Source organism: Sus scrofa, chromosome 5, assembly GCF_000003025.6.
Source record: "Sus scrofa isolate TJ Tabasco breed Duroc chromosome 5, Sscrofa11.1, whole genome shotgun sequence".
NCBI classification, from domain to species: Eukaryota; Metazoa; Chordata; class Mammalia; order Artiodactyla; family Suidae; genus Sus; species Sus scrofa.
Window position 1 is genome coordinate 28,567,831 of NC_010447.5, and position 26,531 is coordinate 28,594,361.

General features: G+C 39.6%; 1 protein-coding gene across 3 annotated transcripts in view; it reads left to right on the plus strand.

Annotated features, from left to right (window-relative positions):
• The window catches only part of SRGAP1 (SLIT-ROBO Rho GTPase activating protein 1), a 304,168-nt gene that overhangs the window by 266,876 nt on the left and 10,761 nt on the right, over positions 1–26,531 (plus strand). For all 3 annotated transcript variants that reach the window (XM_021091938.1, XM_013997691.2, XM_021091939.1), the window contains exons 16-19: positions 7,086–7,191; positions 10,124–10,348; positions 13,358–13,437; positions 24,930–25,110. In XM_021091938.1, the coding sequence (XP_020947597.1) occupies positions 7,086–7,191; positions 10,124–10,348; positions 13,358–13,437; positions 24,930–25,110 (592 nt within the window). The remainder of the gene's footprint in view (positions 1–7,085; positions 7,192–10,123; positions 10,349–13,357; positions 13,438–24,929; positions 25,111–26,531) is intronic.

Sequence of the window (26,531 nt, forward strand, 5' to 3'; positions counted from 1 at the left end):
CCTTGTACTTAAACAATGGATTAATGAAAGCCAATGGATTAATAATCTTTGGGTTAATTTTTATGACAATAGTCTCGAGTGGAAATGAATACCCTCCAGGGCATCTCAAAGAAGCAAGAGCCCCCCGAGCTTAAGGCCACTAAGAATGCTAGGTACACACGCAGGTAGTGATTTGACTGTGCTAGTAATTTAAGTAGTATTGTTACTGTTTTTCTTAGTGCTGTATTGAGTTTCATCAGTGGTGATTATTGTGTCCCAACCAAACTTTCACCTATAAGTCCTGTTACGTTCAGTGCATAGTTTTGCAGAATAAGATGTTTTACAAGAGCATGTAATGGCACTTTGTCTAACAATCCCTTTTCTTCTAACATCTCATCTCGTTCAAAAAGGGGATTCTTGGCTCTTATTGATGTATCTCTAGGTATTTTCTCTTAGCAAGGTGACCATAATGTATCTGTATTTTTCCTGGATTTTCTATAAATTATTTGAAAATGGTATGTCATTCATCATACATCCTTTCATCAGTATTACAAACTTTTAATGGTTTGGACCATTGATTAACTACCTACAATGTTGCAAAGCTTTCTCAGGATTCAAAAACTTGATGTGTGCATACAAGAGGTTTAAAATCTACTGGAGGAGAAAAGATGTTTCCAAATAGATGCAGTCTAAGTATGTGATAGAAGCACAAAGATTTAGCAATGGTAGCCGAGAGAAGTCTCATGGAGATGAACTGTTTTTGTCCCTGACATTTTCTCCTAGTATTGCCTTAATTGGATTTGATTTTCCCTGTTAAGGTTAATTTCTTGTGATATTTATTTTGTATGGAAAAAAAAATCCTGGGAGTTCCCGTTGTGGCGCAGTGGTTAAGGAATCCGACTAGGAACCATGAGGTTGCAGGTTCAGTCCCTGGCCTTGCTCAGTGGGTTAAGGATCCGGCGTTGCCGTGAGCTGTGGTGTAGGTTGCAGACGCGGCTAGGATCCAGCATTGCTGTGGCTCTGGCGTAGGCAGGCGGCTGCAGCTCCAATTCGACCCCTAGCCTGGGAACCTCCATATGCCGCGGAAGCGGCCCAAAGAAATAGCAAAAAGACCAAAAAAAAAAAAAAAAAAAATCCTCTCTTTTCATCTTTTCTAAGAGTTTACATAAGTCTCCAAACACCTTCTACTTTTTGCTTTACCTATTTTTGAATTGTTTGGGGAAAGGTTTTGTGTGTGTGTGTGGTGAGTTATTATTGTGCCATTTGTATGCCCCTATATACCACATTATTTGAAAGCTTGCAATTATATGTAGAAAGCGGGAATTTGTCTTAGCATTTTCTCTCTCTCTTTAATTCTCATAACATTTTAGTTTTTTAATATTTGTTTTAATGTTTATTGAAATATGTTTGATTTACAATGTTTAGTTTCAGGTTACAGCAAAGTAATTAATTCAGTTATACACACATATATATAATATATGCATTCTTTTTTAGATCTTTTCCATTATAGGTTATTATAAGATTTTGAATATAGCTCCCAGTGCTATACAGTAGGTCCTTGTTGGCTACTTTATATATAGTAATGTGTATATTTTAATCTCAAACTCATAATTTATCCTCCCCCTCTTTGGTAATTATAAGTTTGTTTTCTATGTCTGTGAGTCTGTTTCTGTTTTGCATATAAGTTCATTTGTATCATTTTTTTTTAATTCCACATATAAGTGATACCATATGATGTTTGTCTTTCTCTGTCTGATTTCACTTAGCATGATAATCTCTAGGTCCATCCATGTTGTTGCAAATGGCATTATTTCATTCTTTTTATGGCTGAGTATTCCATTGTGTATGTACACCACATCTTCTTTATCCATTCATCTGTCAGTGAACACTTAGGTTGCTTCCATGTCTTGGCTATTGTCAGTAGTGCTGCTGTGAACATTGGAGTGCATGTATTTTTTTTGAATTATGATTTTATCCAGACATATGCCCAGGAGTGGAATTGCTATATCATATGTAGTTCTATTTTTAGTTTTTTGAGGGACCTCCATACTGTTCTCCATAGTGGCTGCACAAATTGACATTCCCACCAACAGTGTAGGAGGGTTTCTTTTTTTCTCCACTAGTATTTATTTTCTCTAATATTTGTTGTTTGTAAACTTTTTTATGATGGTCATTCTGACCAGAGCGAAGTGATACCTCATTGTGGTTTTGATTTGCATTTCTCTATTAAGTAGTGATGTTGAGTATCTTTTCATGCACCTTTTGGCCATCTGTATGTCTTTGGAGAGATGGCTGTTTAGATCTTCTGCCCATTTTTTGTTTAGGTTGTTTGGTTTTTTGATCTTGAGCTATATGAGCTGCTTGTATTTTTTGGAGATTAATCCCTTGTTGGTAGCATCGTTTGCAAATATTTTTTACCAGTCTGTAGTTTGTCTTTTTATTGTGTTTACAGTTTCCTTTGCTGTGCAAAAGCTTTTTAAGTTTAACTAGGTCCCAACTGCTTATTTTCGTTTTATTCCTATTACTCTAGGAAATGGACCCAAAAAGGTATTGCTGTGATGGATATCAAAGAGTGTTCTGCCTATGTTTTCCTCTAGGAGTTTTATAGTATCCAATCTTCCATTTAGATCTTTCATCCACTTTGAGTTTATTTTTCTGTATGGTGTTGGAGGATGCTCTAGTCTCATTCTTTTACTTGTAGCTGTCAGTTTTCTCAGCACCATTTGTTGAAGAGACTGTCTTTTCTCCATTGTATATTCTTACCTCCTTTGTTACAGATTAAGTGGCTGTAAGTGCATGGGTTTGTTTCTGGGATTCTCTTTCTTTTTTTTAATGTGCACTATTCATTCCCCAATTCACTACAAATTTCTTTTTAAACATTACTTATCTGGATGAAGACATCAGAGGCAATCTAAACTTAAACTTGATAGTATCTCCACTTACCCCCCCAGGGTGATTGTTTTTTTTTAAGAAACCGTGCACTTTGTGAACGGTTTTGTGACTGTTCCAGATCATGCCCACACAGTCTGGGCAGCTTCTAGAATGTCCGTGAACTGTGGCTTTGAGATTCTCTAGGGCGTAAATCCAAATGACTTGCTCTCGTAGAGTTACTCAAGCAATTCATGGTCTTTCTGGCTGCCTCGGGACTGTGAGCCCAGAGGAAATGTTTGCACTTCATTATGTATTATTATTTAGGGCACTATTGGGACACAAGGAAACTTTTTTTAGGAGGACAGTTTTTTTTTTTTAACCTGTCACCAAAACAACATGTGGTCGTTGTACAATACATGAAAAATATTTTAAAAACACAGAACAAAATACTGGCACCCATGATACTGCTACCCAAAGAGAATCAATGGTGTATTCATATGTTGTTGCATTTTCTTCTAATCATTGTTTATATTTGTATGCATACATAACTATTTTTAAAAGCCAAAGTGGAACTGTACTGTTCTATTTGTAACCTACCTTCTTTTTTACTTTTTTTGGCAGAAAATTTCAAATATCTACAAAAGGATATAGAAAGATATATTTATGTATAAATCGCTATTAATATAAATAATCACTCAGCTTTTTTTTTCTTTTTTTGACTGCCCCAAGGCATGTGGAATTCCCAGGCCAGGGGTTAGATCTTCACCACAGTTGTGACCTAAGCCACAGCTGCAGCAATGCCAGATCCTTAACCCACTGTGCCGGACCAGGGATCGAACCTGTGTCCCAGCACTCCCAAGATGCCACCAATCCTGTTGCGCCACAGCAGGAACTCCAATAATCACCCAGTTTTAATGATTTCCATTTCTTAGCTAAACTTGTGCCACCCATACCCCTTATATCATCCCTCTGGCATCGCATCATCTCATCTGTGCGTACGTGTCTCTGGGAGATAATACAGCATAGCCACCATACCATTCTCATGCCTTAAAAAAATAACAGTAATTCCTTAAAATTATCAGCCAATCAGTGCTTACTAAAAAAATCAATTGTTTAGGAGTTCCCGCTGTGGTGCAGTGTGATAAGAATCCAACTGCAGCGGTTTGGAACACTACAGAGGTGTGGTGGATTCAATCCCCAGCCCGGCACAGTGGGTTAAAGGATCTGGCGTTGCCACAGCTGCAGCTCAGATTCAGTCCCTGGCCCAGGAACTTCCATATGTCATGGGTGCAGCCATAACAAAAACAAATAATTGTTGAATATGCAATATGATTACTATAGAAAAACTAAGAAATAAATGAAATCATCTATAATTCTTCTGCACAAAGATAATATAACCTTTTTAATTTCTTTCCAGATTTTTTTCTATACATATATTTATGTGCTTTTTAAGGTCATTTATTGAGAGACAGTTCTCATACCGTACAGTTCATCCATTAACATGTATAATTCCGTGATTTTTAGTATATTCAAAGGATTGTGCACCCATCACCACAGTCAATTTTACAACATGTTCATGACTCCAAAAAGAAACCCCTCTTAGCAAACATTTGCCATTTACTCATCACCACCACCACCCTTAGCCCTAGACAACAACTAATCTACTTTCTATCTCTCTATATTTACCTATTCTGGCCATTTCCTATAAATCCAGTTATACAATATGTGGTCTTTTGTGACTAGCTTAATTCACGTGGCATGTTTCCAGGGTTCATCCATGTTGTAGCACATATCAGTACTTTTTTTAATTGCCAAGTAATATTCCATGATGTGACTATATCACAACTACATACTTTTAATAAAAGCTGCTAGTGGATGTAAGATTTCTTATAGAGGTGATGAAAATGTTCTGTAATCGATTGGCGTTATGGTTGCTCAATTCTGAATGTACTAAGACCCATAAAATTGTACACTTTTAAATATGTTAATTATATGACATACGAATTATATCTCAGTAAATCTATTAAAAATTATCATGCATATTTGCTCTTTATAAACCACTTTTTAAAATTTAATGGTATTAACACTTTCCCACATCTCTAAGTATTTTTCAAAATATAGTTTTCAGTAGTCGTATAATGTTTTTTGTTTTATTTAAGAAATCCCCTAGTTTTAGAAATTTAGATTGTTTCCAGTGACCTTGTAGTTATACAAAATACCTTGATGCACCTCTTGATACATAGATCTATTTGCCATATCTGATCATTTCATGAAAAAAAAGCTTTCTGGACTCTTTTCCAATTGTATGTTTTTGTTGCCAAAAATTCTCTCAGCTTTATTGCCATACCTGATAGTTTCCTTTCTGAACTCTAAATTTCTGTCTGATGCATTTTAATGATTTTCTTAAAAGATTCCTTATTCCAGGACTTCCCTTCGTGGCGCAGCAGAAGCAAATCCAGCTAGAAACCATGAGGTTATGGGTTTGATCCCTATCCTTGCTCAGTGGGTTAAGGATCCAGCGTTGCCACAGCTGTAGTGTAGGTCACAGACACAGCTCGATCTGGCACTGCTGTACCTGTGGCATAGGCCGGAAGCTGTAGCTCCGATTAGACCCCTAGCCTGGGAATCTCCATATGCCACATGTGTGGCAATAAAAAGCCAAAAAGCCAAAAAAAAAAAAAAAAAGATTCCTTAACAGTATTCAATAGGCCTAGTATCAGAACTGAACAGGTAAAGCTTCCTGGGCTAAGACAAGACTCAGATTTGACTAACCTCGATATAATAATTCAGAAGAAGATATATTATTTATATATTTATATCTAGAGTATGGCTATTGAACTAGGAAAGAACATTATGGCATGATTCACAGAAGTCAAATCTACTAATGGTTAATTAAAGAGGTTTACAGGCAGTTCATTTCGTACTGAGAAGAACAGCTGGTAAATCATCTTAAGGTTAGCCTAAGATCTATCCATATGTACTAAACATCTCTGTTTTTCTCTTTCCCTTTCATTTGTACACATAAGTTATTATACACACAATAGATTGATATCTTAACATTATTAGAACCAAAGAATGAACCTAAAAATACCCTGGAACTGATCAACTCCCTTTGATTACTGCTTGTTGGGCTATGGAGCTCAGAAATAGCTGTGTGCCTGCTCTCATGTTAGCCATTTCTAAATGTGGCCACCAAGGAATTTCCTTCCCTATCTTCACACTTAAAGATAAATTTGCATCTTTCAATTTCTTAGTTGTTTTCTGACAAACACTTTTGCAAATAGTGCCACTGAAGAACTGATATTTTCAGAGGCATGGCTGTTTGAACTTTTTGCCATTTTTCTGAATTAACTGTGTTTTCTGGTGAATTTTTCACACACCTTTACATGGAGCTGTCAAACCCCCATGCTGTGGAGTTGACATGCTGACATGAGAACCTTGCAGTGCAAGGAAAAGCGCATAAATCACCTAGGGAGCTTCGAACATGTGACCGAGATTGGATGAATGCCACTTTTCCCTAATTACATGAGATGCTGAATTGTGGAAACAAAGCCCAGCATAAAAGAAATCCAGATGAAATACTGATTTCTGTCACTGACAACTTTTCTGAGGGGAAGAAAAGATCCATCTTTTCATGCAGGATAAAATGAGGAAAGACCATGAATTGCCACATTCAGAGCCAGCTGCGAATGCACATTAATCAGCGTGTCCGTAGCCACCATAAATTTTGACCCGCTAACTGGACCCAGGAGAGTCAGTCAGTCATTTGAACCAGAGCGGGACTCCTGTAGGATGCACCGTGCAAGCCTGTTGAGCAACCAGCCAGGTACTATCGGAGTCCTGCTCCCAGGTGTCGTGCTCTGGCCTTTGGGGCACATAGATCTGCTACTACTTCAGGCATGCTGGCAATTCTGTTTTGCTTCGGTTTATGTTGCAGGGAACACCTGCCTCACATAATTTTATCTAGTAGCAACAAGTGAAAAGTGGTTTTTATAATTTAGAAGACTCTAAATTGCTCCAGGCCAAGACCCTGGAAATCAGGGAAAACAGCAGTGGGTCAGAGGAGATGCCTCAGATATGGTGGTACCCCCAAGGTGGTCACTTAACGTGTTTTATTGGTGATGGCTGCATCTCACCCAAAGGCACACAGTATTATGTTCAGATATGTACCTGATATGGATACAATAATGTTCTGCAAGTGAAAGGGTCCTGACCATGTCCTCTTCTGTCTGTAGGAATCGATAATCTCTATGAGAGGGCGCTTCACATCCGCAAACTCCTCCTGACCTTGCCCAGGTCGGTCCTTGTAGTGATGAGGTACCTCTTTGCCTTCCTCAATCAGTAAGTACCCGAACACTCTGCCAAGATGCTCATCGAAATCCCGTTTGCACCCCCTCTGAATTCTGCCTTTGTTCCTGGAGTCTGAAAAATGTACTTTGGGTTCCATTTATCAGCAGAGCCAAAGGGAAGATGATTGAATAGCGAATGAGAGTACGTTTTCGCTCAGCCGATCAGGGTCATTGTGTGACCTGCCTTCCATAAGTCTAGTCACCAGATGTGGAAACAGTGGCCATCCGTGCACAAACATACAAGTATGAAATATGTGTCAAATACGTGTTTTTCCAACTTCCACCCAAAGCCAGTGTCATAAATGTTCCTGTCAAAATAATGTGAACCACCTGCTTATTGCAGAAAATTTCTGTGATTTTTAATAATGCAGTCAGGGAAGAAGGGGAATTGTAGATGAGACTTAGACACAGATCCAAGAAGGAATTTTCTGCCAATTCATTATAATGAGACCTTGTCAAGAACATGATATTTCTAAAACATCTCCAAAACAATGTACAGAAATATTAAAAACCACTGCATTATCTCCAAAGAAACTTTACTCCTTTACTGTAGGCACCTTCACTTTCAGTTGTGTGACTTCCAGATGCATAGGCTCCATTATAAAAAACATCTTCCCCAGATTCTATATGAGTCCCTTTGCTCTTCTATGTTTCAGTTAAGAAATTAGAAATAAAAAATCTAAGGGAAGTAAGACTGGGGAAATGCTTTCTCACTCTAGCATGAATTCTGCCTTCTTAACATTCGAATATTTTCTCTATTTTGCTGGAAGTTTGGGGTTCTCAGAAGCCACGGGGATTTATTACAACCCTGCCAACTATTCCTGAAATCATACCCCATTCAGATTGACCTCAAAAAGCCAAGTATCATACAATAGGTGACTGCTAGCAGAGAACAACGCAGAATGGAACCAAAACATCCACAAACGACATTTGTCCAGAAATCACCTCTGGAAATAAGCAGTGTCTAGAAAGATGGATATAGAGAGACCATTTTGGGGAAATAGGTACTATAAATGTTTACCTTTAAATAAGCCTAGTCTCAGGAGTTCTCATGAAGCTCAGCAGGTTAAGGATCCAGAATTGTCACTGCTGTGGCTCAGGTCACTGCTGTGATACGGGTTCGATCCCTGGCCCGGCAACTTCCACATGCCAAGGGTGCAGCCAGTAAATAAACAAACAAGCGAGCAAGCAAGCAAGCCAGCCAGCCTATCTCCCAGGCAGTTGTAAAAACCTGAAGGTTTGCCATCTTTACCTTTAATTGCATGTGCCTCTGCTTCCCCAACACGAAGGACCTTGCATTCCTGCCGGCCCTCTCCATGCTGTCCCTACCAAATTTTCCTGACACACCTTGGCAAAACCCACTGTGAACCAGTAAACCACAATGGACTAGGAAGGCACACTGACCGTGAATCAAGAACATTGTCAAAACCTGAATCTGACTCACTGTGTAGCTCAACAGAATGGCGACTGTGCCATGAAATCAGACAGCAGTTCTGCCCAAAGATGCCCCCTGGTTCCCCGCGTCTGCCTTCATGCAGCCCATCCTCTAGAGTAGGATGCTTGGGACAGGAATTTTGGAAAGAGAAATAACTGTTCTTTTTTCATTGTAATATCAAAACATGCATATGACATTTTTACATCAAGTTTTTGCTCTTCAAGCCAGCACTAAATTAGAGTCCCAGAAAGACTGTGACTCTTCCCATTGAGCTGAAGTGTGTCTTTGGAAAATGAGGCCATTCTTACTCTGAGTCTCACTTTTCCTTCCAGCATTCATTTTCAAGATGATCTGTGACATGATCATTGGCTGTTATTGTGAACTGTTTTTAAGATTTTATGTCTGAGAAAGGGCAGAAGGGAAACACACATGTTAGCTGTGGAAATGATGCTTTTGTATTTTCTACCTTCAAGGCTATCTTATTTCCAAAAAAGGGTCAAGTATCGCCTCACATGGTATCTCAGCTTCTTTGTGTCTGTCAGCATCTCACAAACGCAGTTGAGCCTCTTTTTTTCTCTCCTTCCACTTGTCATCTGCTCACCTGGATTTTACATTTCCTTTCAAGGTTGACATTTTATACACTTCATGATAGATTCTCTAGCTTCCCTGTAGAGCAGCACGTTGCCCATATGTTAGAGGCACAGCAATAAAGAGCTGGCTTATTTTCAGTCACCTGTGGAAAATATCTCACAAGTAGCCTTTGGATTGTATTTAGAAATTAGTACTCAACAACCAGAAATCTCCCACAAGCTTGTAGTGTGCCAGCTTTAAATGGAATAAGAGAATTGAGGATATTTTCCCCCTTTCTTTTGTAATTATGGTGTCTTTTGAGACACTGGGTTGACACCTAGTGTTGTAATCTTACCCAAAAGCAAATTATAAAGCCTAGATTTGCTTGCTTGTTTTCCATGGGCACAGAGAAGAGATGCTCTGTTTGTTTTTTGGTTTTGTTTTTTTCTGGGCCTTCCTCCAGATTTATGGGCGAAAACGGAAACCCAAGATAGGTTTTGGTTAGTTGGAGGACAGTTTTAAAGACCTCTCCATAAAGCTTTATGAGATGGCTACTGGCCCTCCCAGATCTGCTTGAGCAGCAGTTACAGCCTGACTGTGATGTTTACAAATGAAATTCATCTAGTTGATCTTGGTCTCCATCATAGTAGAGATGCTCTTCAACTTCCTTGAAAAATGCCACGTAACTAGGATTTCAAGTTTTCCTTTCAATTTTTACCTGGTTGAAAGGCTAGGTCACTTTACTTTCTTTGACACTTGCTGAGCCACCTTCAAGTGGGATGGACTATCATTCTATGCTGATCATAAAAACCAAATAAAATCTCTTAGATCCTTATTTTCCAAATATGAGTTTTCTTATTAATTGATTTCCTTTTTTTCCCCCATTGTTTTATAACTCCTTTTTTGCTTCCTTTTGTAGTCTTTCACAGTACAGTGATGAGAACATGATGGACCCTTATAACCTGGCCATTTGCTTTGGCCCCACATTGATGCCTGTCCCAGAAATACAGGACCAAGTGTCTTGCCAGGCTCATGTGAATGAGATTGTCAAAACCATCATCATCCACCATGAGACTATTTTCCCAGATGCTAAAGAGCTGGATGGCCCTGTTTATGAGAAATGTATGGCTGGAGATGACTATTGGTAAGTCCAAGAATTTTAGTCCTTCTCCCCTTGGAAATATATGGAAGAACAGGTATCAATTAAGAAAAAGAATTGACTATAAGCTCCTAGCGCTTCTAATTTTAAAAAGAAGAAGAAGAAGAAGAAGACGTGGAATCACTTGAATAAATTAGAATATTAACACACATAACAACACTGGCTTCTTATTATGGAAATTCATAGTCGTACCTCTCTTTTCCCCAAGCTCCCCAAGCACAACATCTTTTTAGATACAGCCTTCCTATCAAGACTTTTAGTTTATTTGCTTTTTAGGGCTTCATCCTCAGCATATGGAAGTTCCAAGGCTGGGGTCAAATCAGAGCTACAGCTGCTAGCCTATGCCACAGCCTCAGCAACTCAGGATCCAAGCTGCATCTGCAGCCCATACTATAGCTCACGGCAACGCCAGATCCTTAACCCACTGGTCAAGGCCAGGGATCAAACCTGCATCCTCATGAATCCTAGTCAGGTTCATTACCACTGAGCCACAGTGGGAACTCCCTCTATCAAGGCTTTTGTAGAGCAAAAGTCTTGACATATAGAGCTATATTAATTTTTACCATTATATCAAGAAAAAAATCACTGAAGTTCACTGAGGCGTAGTGGGTTAAGAACCCAACTGTAGCGGCTTGCATCTCTGTAGAGGCACAGGTTCAATCCCCTCCCCAATGCAATGGGTTAAAGGATCCATTGTCTCCACAGCTGTGGCATAAGTCACAGCTGCATCTCAAATTCAGTCCTTGGAGTAGGAACTGCCATATGCCATAGGTGCAGCCATTAAGAAAAAGAAGAAAAAAACGCATTGATTGAATTGACGGATTTCTTTATCATTCCTAAAAAATTTTGATTTCTGTATAAAGTATTTCAGAATTCTCATTTTAAAGGAGCCCTGTCAACCAAATGTGTTTTCATTCTCACTTCTTTTCATTTTCCTTCTTACTAATAAATATCACCCTAACCAATTATAGTAGTCGTAGTCACTTTGAGCAAATGTATTATATTGTTGGATAAAATATTTTTAACATGGCAGTACAGTCACCTCCCAGTGAGGTATATGTAAAAAATGAGGAGTGTAGTCAAAGGAATAATCCCACAGGTAGGGAACCCTAAAATGTTTATGTTCACTGTTTGATAGATGAGTTCCAGCTTCTAAGAAATACTATACAATAAAAGTGGTTTTGATTCCTTGAGTTCCTACTGTGTGCCAGCTTCTTAGAACATATGATGTCTCTCATTCTCACAACTGCTCTACCAAATAATTTCATTTTTTTTCCCGTCTTTTGTCTTTTTAGGGCCACACCAGCGACACATGGAGATTCCCAGGCTAGGGGTTGAATTGGAGCTGTAGCCTCTGGCCTACGCCAGAGCCACAGCAATGGGGGATCTGAGCCACATCTGCGACCTACACCACAGCTCACAACAACGCCAGATCCTTAACCCAGTGAACGAGGCCAGGGATTGAACCCACATCCTCATGGATGCTAGTTGGGTTCCTTAACCACAGAGCCATGGTGGGAACTCCTACCAAGTAATTTCAGAGAAGCCAAGGAGGCTGTCCAGTGACTAGTGGTTGCTGGAGGCAGCCCAAGTTTGTCTGATGGCAGAGTCCACACAAGTCTTCCCACCCAACAGCTGCCTCCCAGCCTGCCTCTCTAAGCCTACTTCAGAAACCACTCTGTGCAGCTCAGACTCAGGAACAGCTGGAAATAGAGCTGTTGAAAAGCCCTTCATTCTGGACCCTCCTCTGGACACTGTTTCCCAGTGCCTTACTGGGGATTACGTAGAAGTAGAATAAGTAGCTGAAAGACCTGAATAACTGAAAGTGCACTTATTTTTTCTTAAACTACAGTATATCTTCAAACCACAGATGATTCTGTGCCTTAAGAAAACTCAGAGTTGACTATTCCCAGAAGAACAGCTTTCTATATTAACAGCAGAGGATGATAGATTCCAGTTCTATTGTAGATGCAGCCATTTTCCATGAAATTCCATTTTAAAATATTTACTTGAGCACTTACTATGTGCATATACTGACGAAGTTTGGCTCTGGGGAAGATCAGTGCATAAAACTCAACCCTGGTGAGATTCCGAATTTTCAGAGTTGTATTTGTTTTAAGGCCAGTGTCAGTCATGTTTAGTATCTCCACATATTTGGGGCTATATCAGTAAGTTCTGCCGTCTTGTTCATTTTATCAGAGAGCAAGTCTATGGATGTCTGGTCAATAGTATTTGATGTAGTGTATTCTGGGACTTTTTGTGGTTGCTGCTTTTTTACAAAGAGGGTAAAAGCCCCGTAATAAAGATGCTTGCAGCCAATAACATGTGCTTGATTACATCCTTCTCCTATCCCATTGTTCTCTATGGGTATCGCTCATTTTAAACAGAAAGTCAATAATACAGCAGTTATCCTGGTCCCCCAATGCCAGAAATATAATGGGCTTTTACAATAATGTCAAGTTTATGTTTATGACCAGTGCCTTCCATTTATGTGCATGCATTTGAGAAGAGATAATGGTAAAGTTAAAGGAAAAAAATCTGACTCTGTCAGATATAAAATGAACATGTGTCCAGAAAAGATAAAAAGATACTACAGCCATTTCAAAGCAGAAATTGAAGAGACATCTATTTTTATGCAAAAGAGAATATAGAAATGAATTTGCAAAAACTGGCATATCTGTAGGGAATAGGATCCATATATCCTATTCCACTAGACTTCAACAAATTTTCACTTTTATGGAGAATTAGTTGTAATACTGTCAGTTTCCTGCAAGTTAACTTTGTCTTGACAGAGTTTTAAGTGTCAAAGATGAAGGGACCTACTCCCATAGGGTTGGAGAATCTTTCAGGGGCTCCAGCATTCCATTGAAAGGCTGTCCAATAATTCTTTGGCCATTCCAAAGTCTTACATTTTTACTTACTACAGTAACAACTGCTCATTTTTGAAAATCTTTCCATTTTGGCTTTATATGAATTTCTATTTCTGCTCCTCAGTGACAGCCCATACAGTGAGCACGGTACATTGGAGGAAGTGGATCAGGACGCTGGTACAGAGCCCCACACCAGTGAAGACGGTATGCACTTGTGCCCATGCTATTGTAACACTAGTCTTTATCTCCATTTTTTAAAGAATGATTTACATTATGAATTCAGTAGATACAAAAGAATGTTTCCTCAGAGTTCCCTGGTGGCCTGGAGGTCAAGGGTTTGGTGTTGTCACTGCTGTGGCTCGGGTTTGCTGCCAGACCCAGAAACTTTTGGGGCAGCAAGGCCCCAGAGGTCAGCCTACAGAAAATAAAAAAACCATGGTTAATACAGATATACTAATTTTTGTGTGTTTAGATGTCTTTTTTTGTGAAATTCCTATCAAGGCTTTTGCCCATTTAGGGCCTACTTGCTGACTATTAGTTTCTCTGGGCTTTTTTTGCTTGGCTTAATTTAGTTTGGCTTGGGTTTGTTGTTGTTTTTTTAATTCATAAGAGTTCTTCGTGGGTCTGAATCAGGTCTTTTGGGGGTATATGATTTGCAGATATCTTCTGCTCTGAAGCTTGTCTTTTTTGTGCTTATTATGTCTTTTGTTAAACAGAGGCTCTTCATTTTAAAGAAGTTGAATTTACCCATGTTTTCCTTCGTAATTGTTTCACTTTGTGTCTCTTTTAAGAAATCCTTCTGTTCCCAGAAGTAATGAAGAGATTCTATCATATTCTCTTTTAAATTCTTTCAGGTTTTGTTTTTCACACATAGGTCTTATTTCTATCAGGAACTTATATGGAGGTATGGTGTGAGGTAGGGATCTGTTCCTTTTTTCACCTTAAGGATATTCACTTGTCCCCACTGTCATAGCTTTAACTGTCCTTTCTCTGCTGCTCCACGCCTTTATCATAAATCAAATGTCCTCTGGAGCTCCCATCATGGCTCAGCAGTTAGCAAACCCAACTAGCAATCCATTAGGACGCAGGTTTGATCCCTGGCCTCACTCATTGGGTTAAGGATCTGGCATTGCCATGCGTTGTGGTGTAGGTCACAGATACAGCTCAGATACAGCACAGCCTGGATCCAGTGGCATAGGCTGCAGCTACAGTTCTGATTAGACCCCTAGCCTGGGAACCTCCATATGCCTCAGGTGCAGCCCTAAAAAGACAATCAATCAATCAGATGTCCTCTAGGTGTGAATCTGTTTCTAGGCTCTGCTCTTGTCCATAGGTCTACGTGTCTATCCTTACATGGCTGTCTTAATTTTGATTTTTTTTTTTTTTTTTTTTTTTTTTGCTATTTAGGGCCGCACTTGCAGCACATGGAAGTTCCCAGGCTCGGGGTTGAATCAGAGCTGCAGCTGCTGGCCTATGCCACAGCCACATAGGATCCAAGCCATATCTGCAACCTACACCATAGCTCACAGCAATGCCAGAAACTTAATCCACTGAGTGAGGCCAGGGATCAAACCTACATCCTCATGGATACTATTTGAGTTGGATACCACTGAGCCACAATGGGAACTCTAGGTATCTTTTAATAAATCTTAATATCTGGCAAATCAAGACTCACTTTGTTCTTCTTAACAATTCTTGGCCTTTCATAGTTTCACTTAAATTTTATTTTTTTTGTTTTTTTGGTTTTTTTTTTTTTTTTTTTTTGTCTTTTGTCTTTTTGTTGTCGTTGTTGCTATTTCTTGGGCCGCTCCCACGGCATATGGAGGTTCCCAGGCTAGGGGTTGAATCGGAGCTGTAGCCACCGGCCTACGCCAGAGCCACAGCAACGCGGGATCTGAGCCGCGTCTGCAACCTACACCACAGCTCACAGCAACGCCAGATCGTTAACCCACTGAGCAAGGGCAGGGACCGAACCCGCAACCTCATGGTTCCTAGTCAGATTCGTTAACCACTGCACCACGACGGACACTCCCACTTAAATTTTAAATTCAGTTTTTCAAGTTCCTAAAACAAACAAACCAAAAAAACCCTGAAAATCTGTTGAGGTTCTGATTGCAGTTACACTGATTCTACGTATATTAATAGAGAAAGAATGACTTTTAGTTTTTTAATCCACAAACATATTTGTAGTTATTCAATGTCTCCCAATAAGCTTTTTTTTTTTTTTTTTTTGGCTACACCTGAAGCATATAGAATTTCCCATGCCAGGGATGGAGCCTGTGCCATAGCAGCAACCCAAACCACTGCAGTGACAACATTAGATCCTTAACCAGCTGTGCCACAAGAGAACTCCTCCCAATAAACTTTGTTTAATATTTGTTTTACTAAAGTATAGTTGATTTACAATATTGTGCCAACTTCTGCAGTGCAGCAAAGTGACCCAGTCATGCACATGCATATATTATTTTTAATACTGTTTTCCATCACGGTTCTATCCAATGAGATTGGTTATAGTTCCCTGTGCTATACAGTAAGACCTCGTTTATCTGTTCTAAATGTAATAGTTTACATCTACTAACCCCAAACTCCCAATCCATCCCACTCCCTTGGCAACCACAAGTCTGTTCTCCATGACTGTGAGTCTCTTTCTGTTTTGTAGATAGGTTCATTTGTGCCATATTTAAGATCCCACATATAAGTGATATCATATGGTGTTTGTCTCTCTCTGACATATCACTTAGTATGATAATCTCTATTTGCATCCATGTTGCTGCAAGTGGCATTATTTCGTTCTTTTTTATGGCTGAGGGATATCCCATGGTATATATGTACTACATCTTCTTAATCCATTCACCTGTCAATGGCCATTTAGATTGTTTCCATATCTTAGCTGTTGTGAATAGTGCTGCTATGAACATAGGGGTGCATGTATCCTTTTGAATTATAGTTTTGCCCAGATATATACCCAGAAGTGAGATTGCTGGATCATATGGTAGTTCAATTTTTCGTTTTCTGAGGTACCTCCATACTGTTTTCCATAGTGGTTATACGAATTTACATTCCCACAAACAGTGTAGGAGGGTTCAGTATAGGAGGGTTCCTTTTCTCCACACTCTTTCCAGGATTTGCTATTTGTAGACTCATTAACGATGGCCATTCTGGCTTGTGTGAGGTGGTAACCTCATTGTAGTTTTAATTGCATTTCCCATAAACTTTTTTTTTTTGTCTTTTTTTCTTTTTCTAGGGCCCCACCTGCAGTATATGGCAGTTCCCAGGCTAGGGGTCTAATCGGAGCTGTAGCCACCAGCCTATGCCAGAACCACAGAAACGTCAGATCTGAGCCGTGTCTGCAACTTACACCACAGAACACGGTAACGCTGGATCCTTAATCCACTGATCAAGGCCAGGGATCGAACCTGCAACCTCATGGTTCCTAGTCGGATTTGTTAACCACTGAGCCACAGTGGGAACTCCCCTTTCCCATAAACTTTTATACTTTTCTCTGTAAGTATCATTTTTTCTCCTTCTAACTTCCTTTTCTTTTTTTCTTTTTTTCCTTTTTCAGCCACTCCCATGGCATATGGAGTTCCCAGGCCAGAGATCAAATCCAATCCACATCTGTGGTGTATGCCACAGCTGCGGCAGCACCAGATCCTTAGCCCACACCACAGACACAAGCCAGATCATTAACCCAATGTGCCATAGTGGGAACTCCTAATTTTTTTTTAAGGTTACCGAAGTAAAGTTGATTTACAATGTTGTGTTAATTTTTGCTATATAGCAAAGTGATTCAGCCATACATATACACATATCCATTCCCAAATAGGTTATCACAGAACATTGAGTAGGTTTCCCTGTGCTATACAGCAGGTGCCCATTGATCACCCATTCCATATACAAAAGTCTGCATTTGCCAATCTCAAACCCCCAATCCACCCCTCCCCCACCTACCCTTCCCCTTTGTTTTCAAAGTCTGTGAGCCTGTTTCTGTTTTGTAAATAAGTTCATTTGTATCATTTTTTAAATTCTACATGTGATAGCCTATGATATTTGTGTCTAACTTCTTAATTTTAATGTTTAACATTACTCTTCAACTCTTTTTTAATATGAACATAGAAAGCTGTCGGCTTTTTCTTGGTACCTCTTTAGCTGCATGCATAATCCTTATATTCTCTTTTTAATTGTGACTAATGGACTTTAAACCTATGCATTGAGTTTTTGGTGTTTTTATTTTTGTTTTAATTGTATGGCCACGCCTGCAGCATTTGGAAGTTCCTGGCCCAGGGATTGAATTCGAGCCCCAGCTGCCACCCAGGCTGCAGCTGCAGCAATGCCAGATCCTTGAACCCACTGTACCAGGCCTAGGATCAAACCCATACCTCTGCAGGGACTCAAGCCACTACCGTCAGATTGTTAACCCCCTGTGCGAGAGGGAAAATGCCACGTTTTTATTTAAAATTCTTTTTCTGCAAGTTCTGTTCAGTTCACTTTCATGTCTGCATGGTCATTTTTATAGTCTCTTGCTCTTTACTCATAATATTAATCCTTTCCGTCGTTTTAGACTATGTGTCTAATCATTCTAAGAGCGGAAGTCTTCCTGGATTTGCTTTTCTTGGCTTTTACTCAGTGACTCTTATGTCCAGTGTGTTTTATAACTTTTTTACAGATTTCTTAGAATTTTATGGCATTCCTTTAGGCTCAATTAAAGGTATTCCCGCCAGAGAAGGTTTTCACTGACTTCTGCCTGGGGCATAACCAGCTTAGAACCACAATGGATTTTTAATTTGCAGTTTGCAGGCCACCCGGGTCCTGTAAACCTGACCGGGCACTGGAATCTGGTTGGGATTCTCTGAGATGATTTGTTCCAAGGTTTGAGGTACATGAGTTCCTGAAATCCAGGTTTGGGGTGGTTATATCTACTGTGGAAAAGCATGAGGGGCGAAAAAAGGAAGACGTCTAAAACTGAAAAGTCCTCTGAGATCCTCGATAATGTGATCCTTTCATGAGGCTCAGATTCTCCACACTGGGCAGGCCCTGAACCTTGTCTTTTCTACAAAATAAGCCTAGTTAACCCAGCAGGAAGAAGTTTGCCTCAAGGCGAACTGTGACTTTACTATTTTCTAGTGTACTGTTTATCTCGGTGGGTTCCTCCATTCATTCAGTTTATGATCTTTAGTATTCCTCGTGGTTATTAGTTAATGTGATTACAAAGGTTTTTTTTTCTTAATCTGGCTTTTTAAGTTTATTTCCGCAGGAGGGTTACCACGGTATCCAGAGTCCACCTTCTGCTTTAAAAAAAAAAAAAAAAAAAAAAAAAAAAGCTTGTGCTTTTCAAAGAAAGATAAATCGACATTTTCAGAATTTAAATTACAAGACATTTTTTTTAAATTAGAGCTTCCGTTTCTTTGGTGTTGCATTTGAAAATCTCAAGGCTCTCCCTCTGCCACTCTCCTCTGTTTTTTTGTCTTCAGTTTCTCTGTGATTCATTCCTTTTTCACTGATGACTTCTCTAAGTGTTTCCCTGCTTTCCCCAGGGGCAGGAAAAACCCAAGACGAAACCTCAGCCAGCTCTCTTCCCAAACGTCAGTCTTAGCACCATGCCATCTGTCAGGTGTTCTTCCCTCTTGACTATAAAACAGAAGCTTTGCTGAGGGCTCTGTGTTTGAGAGACTATTTTGATCATGTTCACCTGGTTTGGCTGGAAAGCAAAGCATTGCTTACCAAGGGCAGATATCCTTGCCCACAGCCAGACTCTGAAGTCCTTTAACTAGAGTATTGATTACTTTTTGATCACACAGGTAGTGTATTTTCTTTTCTCTGTCACAGTATCACTAGAGAGAGTAGCTTTTGTTTCCAAAAAAGAGGCTATCGCAGAACACAGTCATCTGCAAGGGCAATGGGTAACATGTCAGGAGAGAAAGTGTCAGGGACAGCGAGGTCCCACAGGGATAGAATGATGTACTAGGACTTTGTATAAAATTACAAGAATGGAAATGTAAGACTTGATAGCATCAGGCAGTCAGAAAACCAGTTCTGCTGAATTTTCTTTCCCTTTGCACAAAATTATAATAACCATGTAGGAACATGAAATGATCACGTTCACCCTTATTATTGCTGTTATTGGTAACAGGAGCATTTCTACAAAGTCTCTGCAGGACCTTAAAGGACCGTGTGACTCTATACAAAAGGGATATCGTGCATTGCCATGCCCTGAGATCGATTTTCTCTGCAGCGACTAGACTCAGATGTATATAAATAGCTTATTGATTGATGCTTGCCTGTGAAATGATTCTCATGGGAATAGAAAGAGTCAAAATAATGAAACTGCTCAGAATTACTAGTTGATGCAGTAGGATTACCAATAAAAGGAACTTCTGATTCCTCTGGTCATAATGTCTTTACATTAGAATTAAATAAGCAGAGTCTGATAATCTTGTTGCTCGCTGTTTTAAAAAAAAAACGAGATAATGAGATAGAGGGCGTGATGATGAAATTATGATAAAATATGTATATATCTGTTAAATAGTCATAAATCACCCTTGGCCAGCATTGACAGTGTGTGACTGAATGGCATTAAAGAGCGTTTCCTGTTCCCTTTGACAGGTGCACAGGTTGTACATCATGTTAGCGTTATCTTGCCACCTTTTGTTTTTCAGTGAAACAAAAAATATGGATGTGTTCACATAAGACTTTGCAAATTACATATCATGAAGTTCTTTCTCATCAATCGGCATGATTTCATTCCTCCGTGAATATATTTTTTTGTGTCCCCTACACCACAGACATGTTTATTTCTGTCCCCCAGGGAGAACTGAGGTAAAAGATTTAGTATCTCAGATGACAGGTAGGATTTATTCTTCATGTGCAAGCTTAGAACAAACCATAAAGGCAGTCTCTTTGAATAAAAAGTTTTTTGGTTTGTTTGGGTTTTTTAATGTCCACACTCACAGCATGTGGAAGTTCCCAGGCCAGGGACTGAATCCAAGCTGCAGCTTCGACCTGCACCACAGCTGCAGCAACACTGGATCCTTAAGTCACTGTGTTAGAACGGAGATGGAACCCACACCTCGGCAGAGACCCAGGCCACTGCAATCGGATTTTTAACCCACTGGACTGCAGTGGGAATTCCTGAATAAAAGGTTTTATTTCCTCCTCTTTGGAGGAAGACTTGTGGATCTTTAATAAAGGCTGCTCTTTATATTGTTTTAATAAAGGAAATATGCTTTTAGGAAAGACTACCAGCACATTAACAAATGATCTAAAGGTTATCATCAGTTGTTAAAGGACTTAAACTTCCATTTTAAAATTATTTTTAGTTCTCTTGTGGTGCAGCAGGTTAAAGATCCAGAATTGTCTGTGCAGCAACTTGGGTTGCTGCTGTGCTGTGACACAGGTTCGATCCCTGGCCTGGGAGCTTCAAATGCTGTGGGCATAGGCCAAAAGAAAAAAAAAATATATTTTTATACCCACTTTTCTGAGAAGTACATTACATATAGATTATAGTGTTGTGGTTCTGCCGTATGAAGTATTATTCATTATTCACCTTAAACACTATCCACTAACAAAAAGATGGGGCATTTTTTTGTCTTCATTTTAAAAATATAGTTGAAATTCACCCAAGCCCTTTATATAAGGTAAACCCTAAGCTTTTTCAATATGTTTGTTGATGTTTATGCCTTTTGACTTATATGTGCCAGAGGATGTTTGAATTTATAAAGTGAGAAGGAGTCTTAGCTGGCTATCCAATGATTTTTTTTTTTATGCAGTCATTCCATATAAGTATAACAGATACTGAAGATATTGCAGTAAACTTTAGGAAGCTATAAACTCTCTTAAATGGAAAGGTTTGTTACCAAGGGAAATAGAAGATAAGTTTCTGGAAAATATTTGACAGGCAGGTTTTAATCTGTGTGTATATATTATAGGGTCCTTGGAAAGTAATACATGCTCAGTTTTTAGCAAATGAAGTATTGCTCATTGCAGATAGATTTCTTTAAGCATATACCAGTTGTACTGACCCTTTTTAGTTCTATTTATGATTTTTTTAATTTTGTTGAAGTATAGTTGATTTATAATGTTGTGTTAACCTCTTCTGTACAAAAAAAAGTGATTCAGTTATATATATATATATATACTGCTATACACTGTTATATATTCAGTTATATATATATATATATACACTCTTTTTCATATTCTTTTCCATTATGGTTTATCACAGGATTTTAAGTATAGTTCCCTGTGCTATACTGTAGGACCTAGTTGTTTATCCCATCCTGTATGTAAGAGTTAGCCCCTGCTAATATCAAACTCCCCACCCTTCCTTCCCCACACCCCCTCCCTTTTAGCAACCACAAGTCTGTTCTCTATGTCTGAGTTTGTTTCATAGACATGTTGATTTGTGTCATATTTTAGATTCCACATATAAGCGATAATAGTATTGGTCTTTCTCTTTCTGACATACTTTGCTTAGTATGATAATCTCTAGGTCTATCTATATTGCTGCAAATGGCACTGTTTCATTTTTAATGGCTGAGTAATATTCCATTGTATGCATGTGCCACATCTTCTTTATCCATTCACCTGTCAGGATAAAGGTGAATTTAGGTGCTTCCATGTCTTGACTTTGGTAAATAGTGCTGCAGTGAACATTGAGGTGCATGTATCTTTTCAAATTATAGTTTTGCCTGGATATATGACCAGGAGTAGGATTGCTGGACCATAAGGCAACTCTTTAATTCTTTAAGGAACCTCTATTCTATTTTCCATAGTGGCTGCACCAGTTTACATTCCCACCACCAGTGTAGGAGGGTTCTCTTTTCTCCATACCCTCTACAGTATTTATTATTTGTAGACTTTTTGATGGTAGCCATTCTGGCTGGGGTGAGGTGATACCTCATTATAATTTTGATTTGCATTTCTCTAATAATTTAATGATGAGCATTTTTTCATGTGCCTATTGCCCATCTGTCTGTCTTCTTTAGAGAAATGTCTATTTAGGTCTTCTGCCCACTTTTGGATTGGGTTATTTGTTTTGTTGGTGGTGTTATTGAGCTGTATGAACTGTTTGTGTATCTTGGGGATTAAGTTCTTGTCAAGTGCATCATTTGCGAATATTTGCTCCTAGTCCATAGGTTCTCTTTTTGTTTTGTTTATGGTTTCCTTTGCTGTGCGAAAGCTTTTAAGTTTGATTAGGTCCCATTTATTTTTGCTTTTATTTCTATTGACTTGGGAGACTGACGTAAGAAAACGTTGATACAGTCAGAGAATGTTTTTCCTGTGTTCTCTTCTAGGAGGTTTGTTTGTTTGGGGGTTGTTTCTTTGTTTATGGCCACACCCACGGCAAATGTAAATTCCCAGGCCAGGGACTGAATCTGAGCTGAAGCTGTAGCAATGCCGGATCCTTTAACCCACTGCACTGGGCCAGGGATCAAACCCAAGTATCTGCAGTGACCCAAGCCACTGCAGTCAGGTTCTTAACCTGCTGTGCCACAGGGGGAACTCCTAGGAGTTTTATGCTGTTTTGTAACAAGTCTTTAAGCCATTTTGAGTTTATTTTTGTGTATGATGTGAGGGTGTGTTCTAACTTCATTGATTTACATGCAGCTATCCGTCTTTCCCAACACCACTTGCTGAAGAGACTGTTTTCTCCATTGTATTTTCTTGCCTCTTGTATCATAGGTTAGTTGTCCATAGGTTGTGGTTTTATTTCTGGTCTCTCTATTCTTTTCCATTGATCCGTATGTCTGTTTTTGTGCCGCTACCATGCTGTAGATTTGCAGTATGGTCTGGGAGGGCTATGCTCCTGTTTTGTTCTTTTTCCTCCAGATTGCTTTGGCAATTCTAGGCCTTTTATGGTTCCGTATAAGTTGTAGGATTATTTGTTCTAGTCCTGTGAAAGATGTCATGCATAATTTGATAGGGATCGCATTAAATATGCAGATTGCTTTGGGCAGTATGACCATATTAACAACATTAATTCTTCCAGTCCAAGAGCATGAAGTATCTTTCCGTTTCTTTGAATCATCTTCAATTTCCTTTATTAATGTTTTATTGTTCTCAGCATGTGAGTCTTTCACCTCCTTGGTGAGGTTTATTCCTAAGTTGTTTGTTTGTTTAATGTGATTTTAAAAGGGTTTTTTTTTTTTACAATCCCTGAGATTTCATTGTTAATGTAAAGAAATGCAACCAATTTCTATATGTTGATCTTGTACTCTGCTACCTTGCTGAATTCATTTATCTGTTCTAATAGTTTTTATGTAGAGTCTTTAGGATTATCTATATACAGTATCTTGTCATCTGCTCGTTCCACTTTTTATTGATTAGAAGCTTACCTATTGTTGCTAGCAGGGATGAGGATGGGGTGATGGTGGAAATGGGGAGAAAAGATCATAAAACCCCCAATTCAGGGCTTTTTACAATAAGTTGTATCACAAAAAGCAACTCTTATTAACTGGTTTGTCCTCTCATTTGCCTTCAGTATTTGTGGTCAGAATTAGAATAGAGCTGAAATTCCAATCCTAGGCCCAGAGTCTGATAGCATTTTTCAACTTGTTGAGATCATTGTAGATTCACAAGCAGTTGTAAGAAATACTCCAGAGAGATGCCCATATCCCTTTCTCCCAGTTTCCCCCAGTGGTAACATCTTACATAACTGTAGTATAATATCACAACTAGGGAATTGATAATCCAGTCCATCTACCGTATTTACATGTCACCAGTTTACAGGCACACATTTGTGTGTGTGTGTGTTCACCTAGTTCTTTACGTATGTAGATTTACGTGACCACAACCACAGTCAAGATCAAGAACAGTCCCATTGCAAGGATCCTCTGTGCTACCCTTTTATAGCCATAGCCATTTCCTTCCGTCACCTCCCTTCTCCAACCTCTGGCAACCACTAGTCTATTCTCCACCTCAATAACTATGTCATGTCAAGTCTGCCATAGAAATGGAATCATGCCAATATGTAACCTTTCGAGATTGGGTTTTTTCATGCAGCATAATTCCCTTGAGTATCTTTTAATCTCTAGAAGATAGAATTTTTTTAATTTGGTTATTTCAATAGGTTTGCTTGTTTCACTGGTCATAGTCAGAATTTGTTTCTGATACTAGAAAAAATAAAGTTGTCTTTACTGCTGGTGGTGATTCAAGATTGATAGTAGAGCCCCCCCCCAAAAAAAAATAAGGAAATTGAATGTAGTCAATAGTATTTAATGTGATTTTTGTAAACTTGATTTTTCCTAAATAAGCAGATAAAGCATAAACGTCTTCGTGTTCAGGGATGCTGAGCCTTCCATGTTATAAATGGTATTAACATGTTCCCAGGGGACTCCATCAATGTCAAAATAATGTTGGTGCTAGGGTGGAGCACACTACAACCCAAGGAGAGATTTTATATATCATATTGCAAAGTTTCAAATATTTTTTCTTAGACTGTCATTGTATCTCTAGTATGAGACTGTGGAAATTAAGATCTGATGTTCAGTTTTTCTTTGCCCAAAAAACTGATGACAGCCAGAGAATGTTTTTCTGTATCTCTTCGAACAGCCTCGTTTTCTCATTGTCTTGTTGATTTATTGATCACCTTGTTCAGTCTGGATATGAACATGGCCTTGTTTATTTCCAAAGACTCAGTTAGGGGATCACACCTTCCAGACAGCCCTGCCCCTCACCATTTTCTGATGTGTTCTTTGTAGAATGTGAGCCCATAGAAGCAATAGCCAAGTTCGACTATGTTGGCCGGTCTGCCAGAGAACTGTCCTTCAAGAAGGGCGCCTCCCTGCTGCTGTATCACCGCGCATCCGAGGACTGGTGGGAAGGCAGGCACAACGGGATCGACGGGCTTGTGCCCCACCAGTACATAGTGGTGCAGGATATGTGAGTAGTCCCGCCTTCTACCGCCAGAGTGCTCCCAGGAGAAGGCTCCGGCCCTCGTTGTCACATTAACCTTGGGCTCATGAGAAAAGAGCAGAAGGGGTTACAGAGCAAAGCTTTCTGAGCTGGGCACAGTACACCTGGCTAATGGGTCTTTGCTACCAGTACTTCAGGTTTTCATTTCCCTAACTCTTCCAGCAGGTTTGGAGCAAGGACTAGTGAGAGGTGCCTTCTGAAGCTCTCAGGTTCTTAGAAACATAACCTGTGCAGAGAATGGCTGTAAGAGCTCGGGTGGGAGTTCCCATTGTGGTGCAGCAGAAACGAATCCGCCTGGGAACCATGAGGTGGCTGGTTCGATCCCTGGCCTTTCTCGGTGGGTTAAGGATCCAGTGTTGCCATGAGCTGTGGTGCAAGGTGCAGACGCAGCTCGGATTAGCCCCCTAGCCTGGGAACCTCTATATGCCGCGGGTGCAGCCCTAAAAAGACAAAAAAGAAAAAAAAGAAAAAAAAAAGAGAGAGCTCGGGCAGTGCTGCTAATTCCAAAAACAGCAGTGGCTCTTCTCTTGGTGTTTGTCCACTGTTTCAACTCCCAGTTCCCAGGAGGGAAGATACTGACTTCAAGTCTAAAAAGAATTATCTCCATGCTGCTTTTTTCATCTTGCTGATGAGAAAGCTCTACTTGCAAAAATGTTTTTATCTTTCCATCTGGTCATAACATGACCTGAAAGAAACAAGTTACAAAATAGCTGTACAGTGTAATCCTAACTTTGTAAATGCAGTATTTCACAGTGCAGCACCAATTTATGAGCAGCTTTTCAAGGAAGAAAAATAAGCCCTAAAATGTATACAATGATTAGATGATTGAGCCTAATTTTCATTTTTTTATTTTATTTTCTTGTCTTTTTACCATTTCTTGGGCTGCTCCCTCGGCATATGGAGGTTCCCAGGCTAGGGGCCCAATTGGAGCTGTAGCCACCAGCCTATGCCAGAGCCACAGCAACTCAGGATCCGAGCTGCGTCTGCAACCTACACCACAGCTCACCGCAACACCGGATCCTTAACCCACTGAGCAAGGCCAGGGATCGAACTCGCAGCTTCATGGTTCCTAGTCAGATTCGTTGACCACTGAGCCACAACGGGAACTCCGATTCAGCCTAATTTTTATTTTATTTTATTTTTTTTATTTTCCCACTGTACAGCAAGGGGGTCAGGTTATCCTTACATGTATACATTGCAATTACAGTTTTTCCCCCACCCTTTCTTCTGTTGCAACATGAGTATCTAGACAAAGTTCTCAATGCTATTCAGCAGGATCTCCTTGTAAATCTATTCTAAGTTGTGTCTGATAAGCCCAAGCTCCTGATCCCTCTCACTCCCTCCCCCTCCCATCAGGCAGCCACAAGTCTCTTCTCCAAGTCCATGAT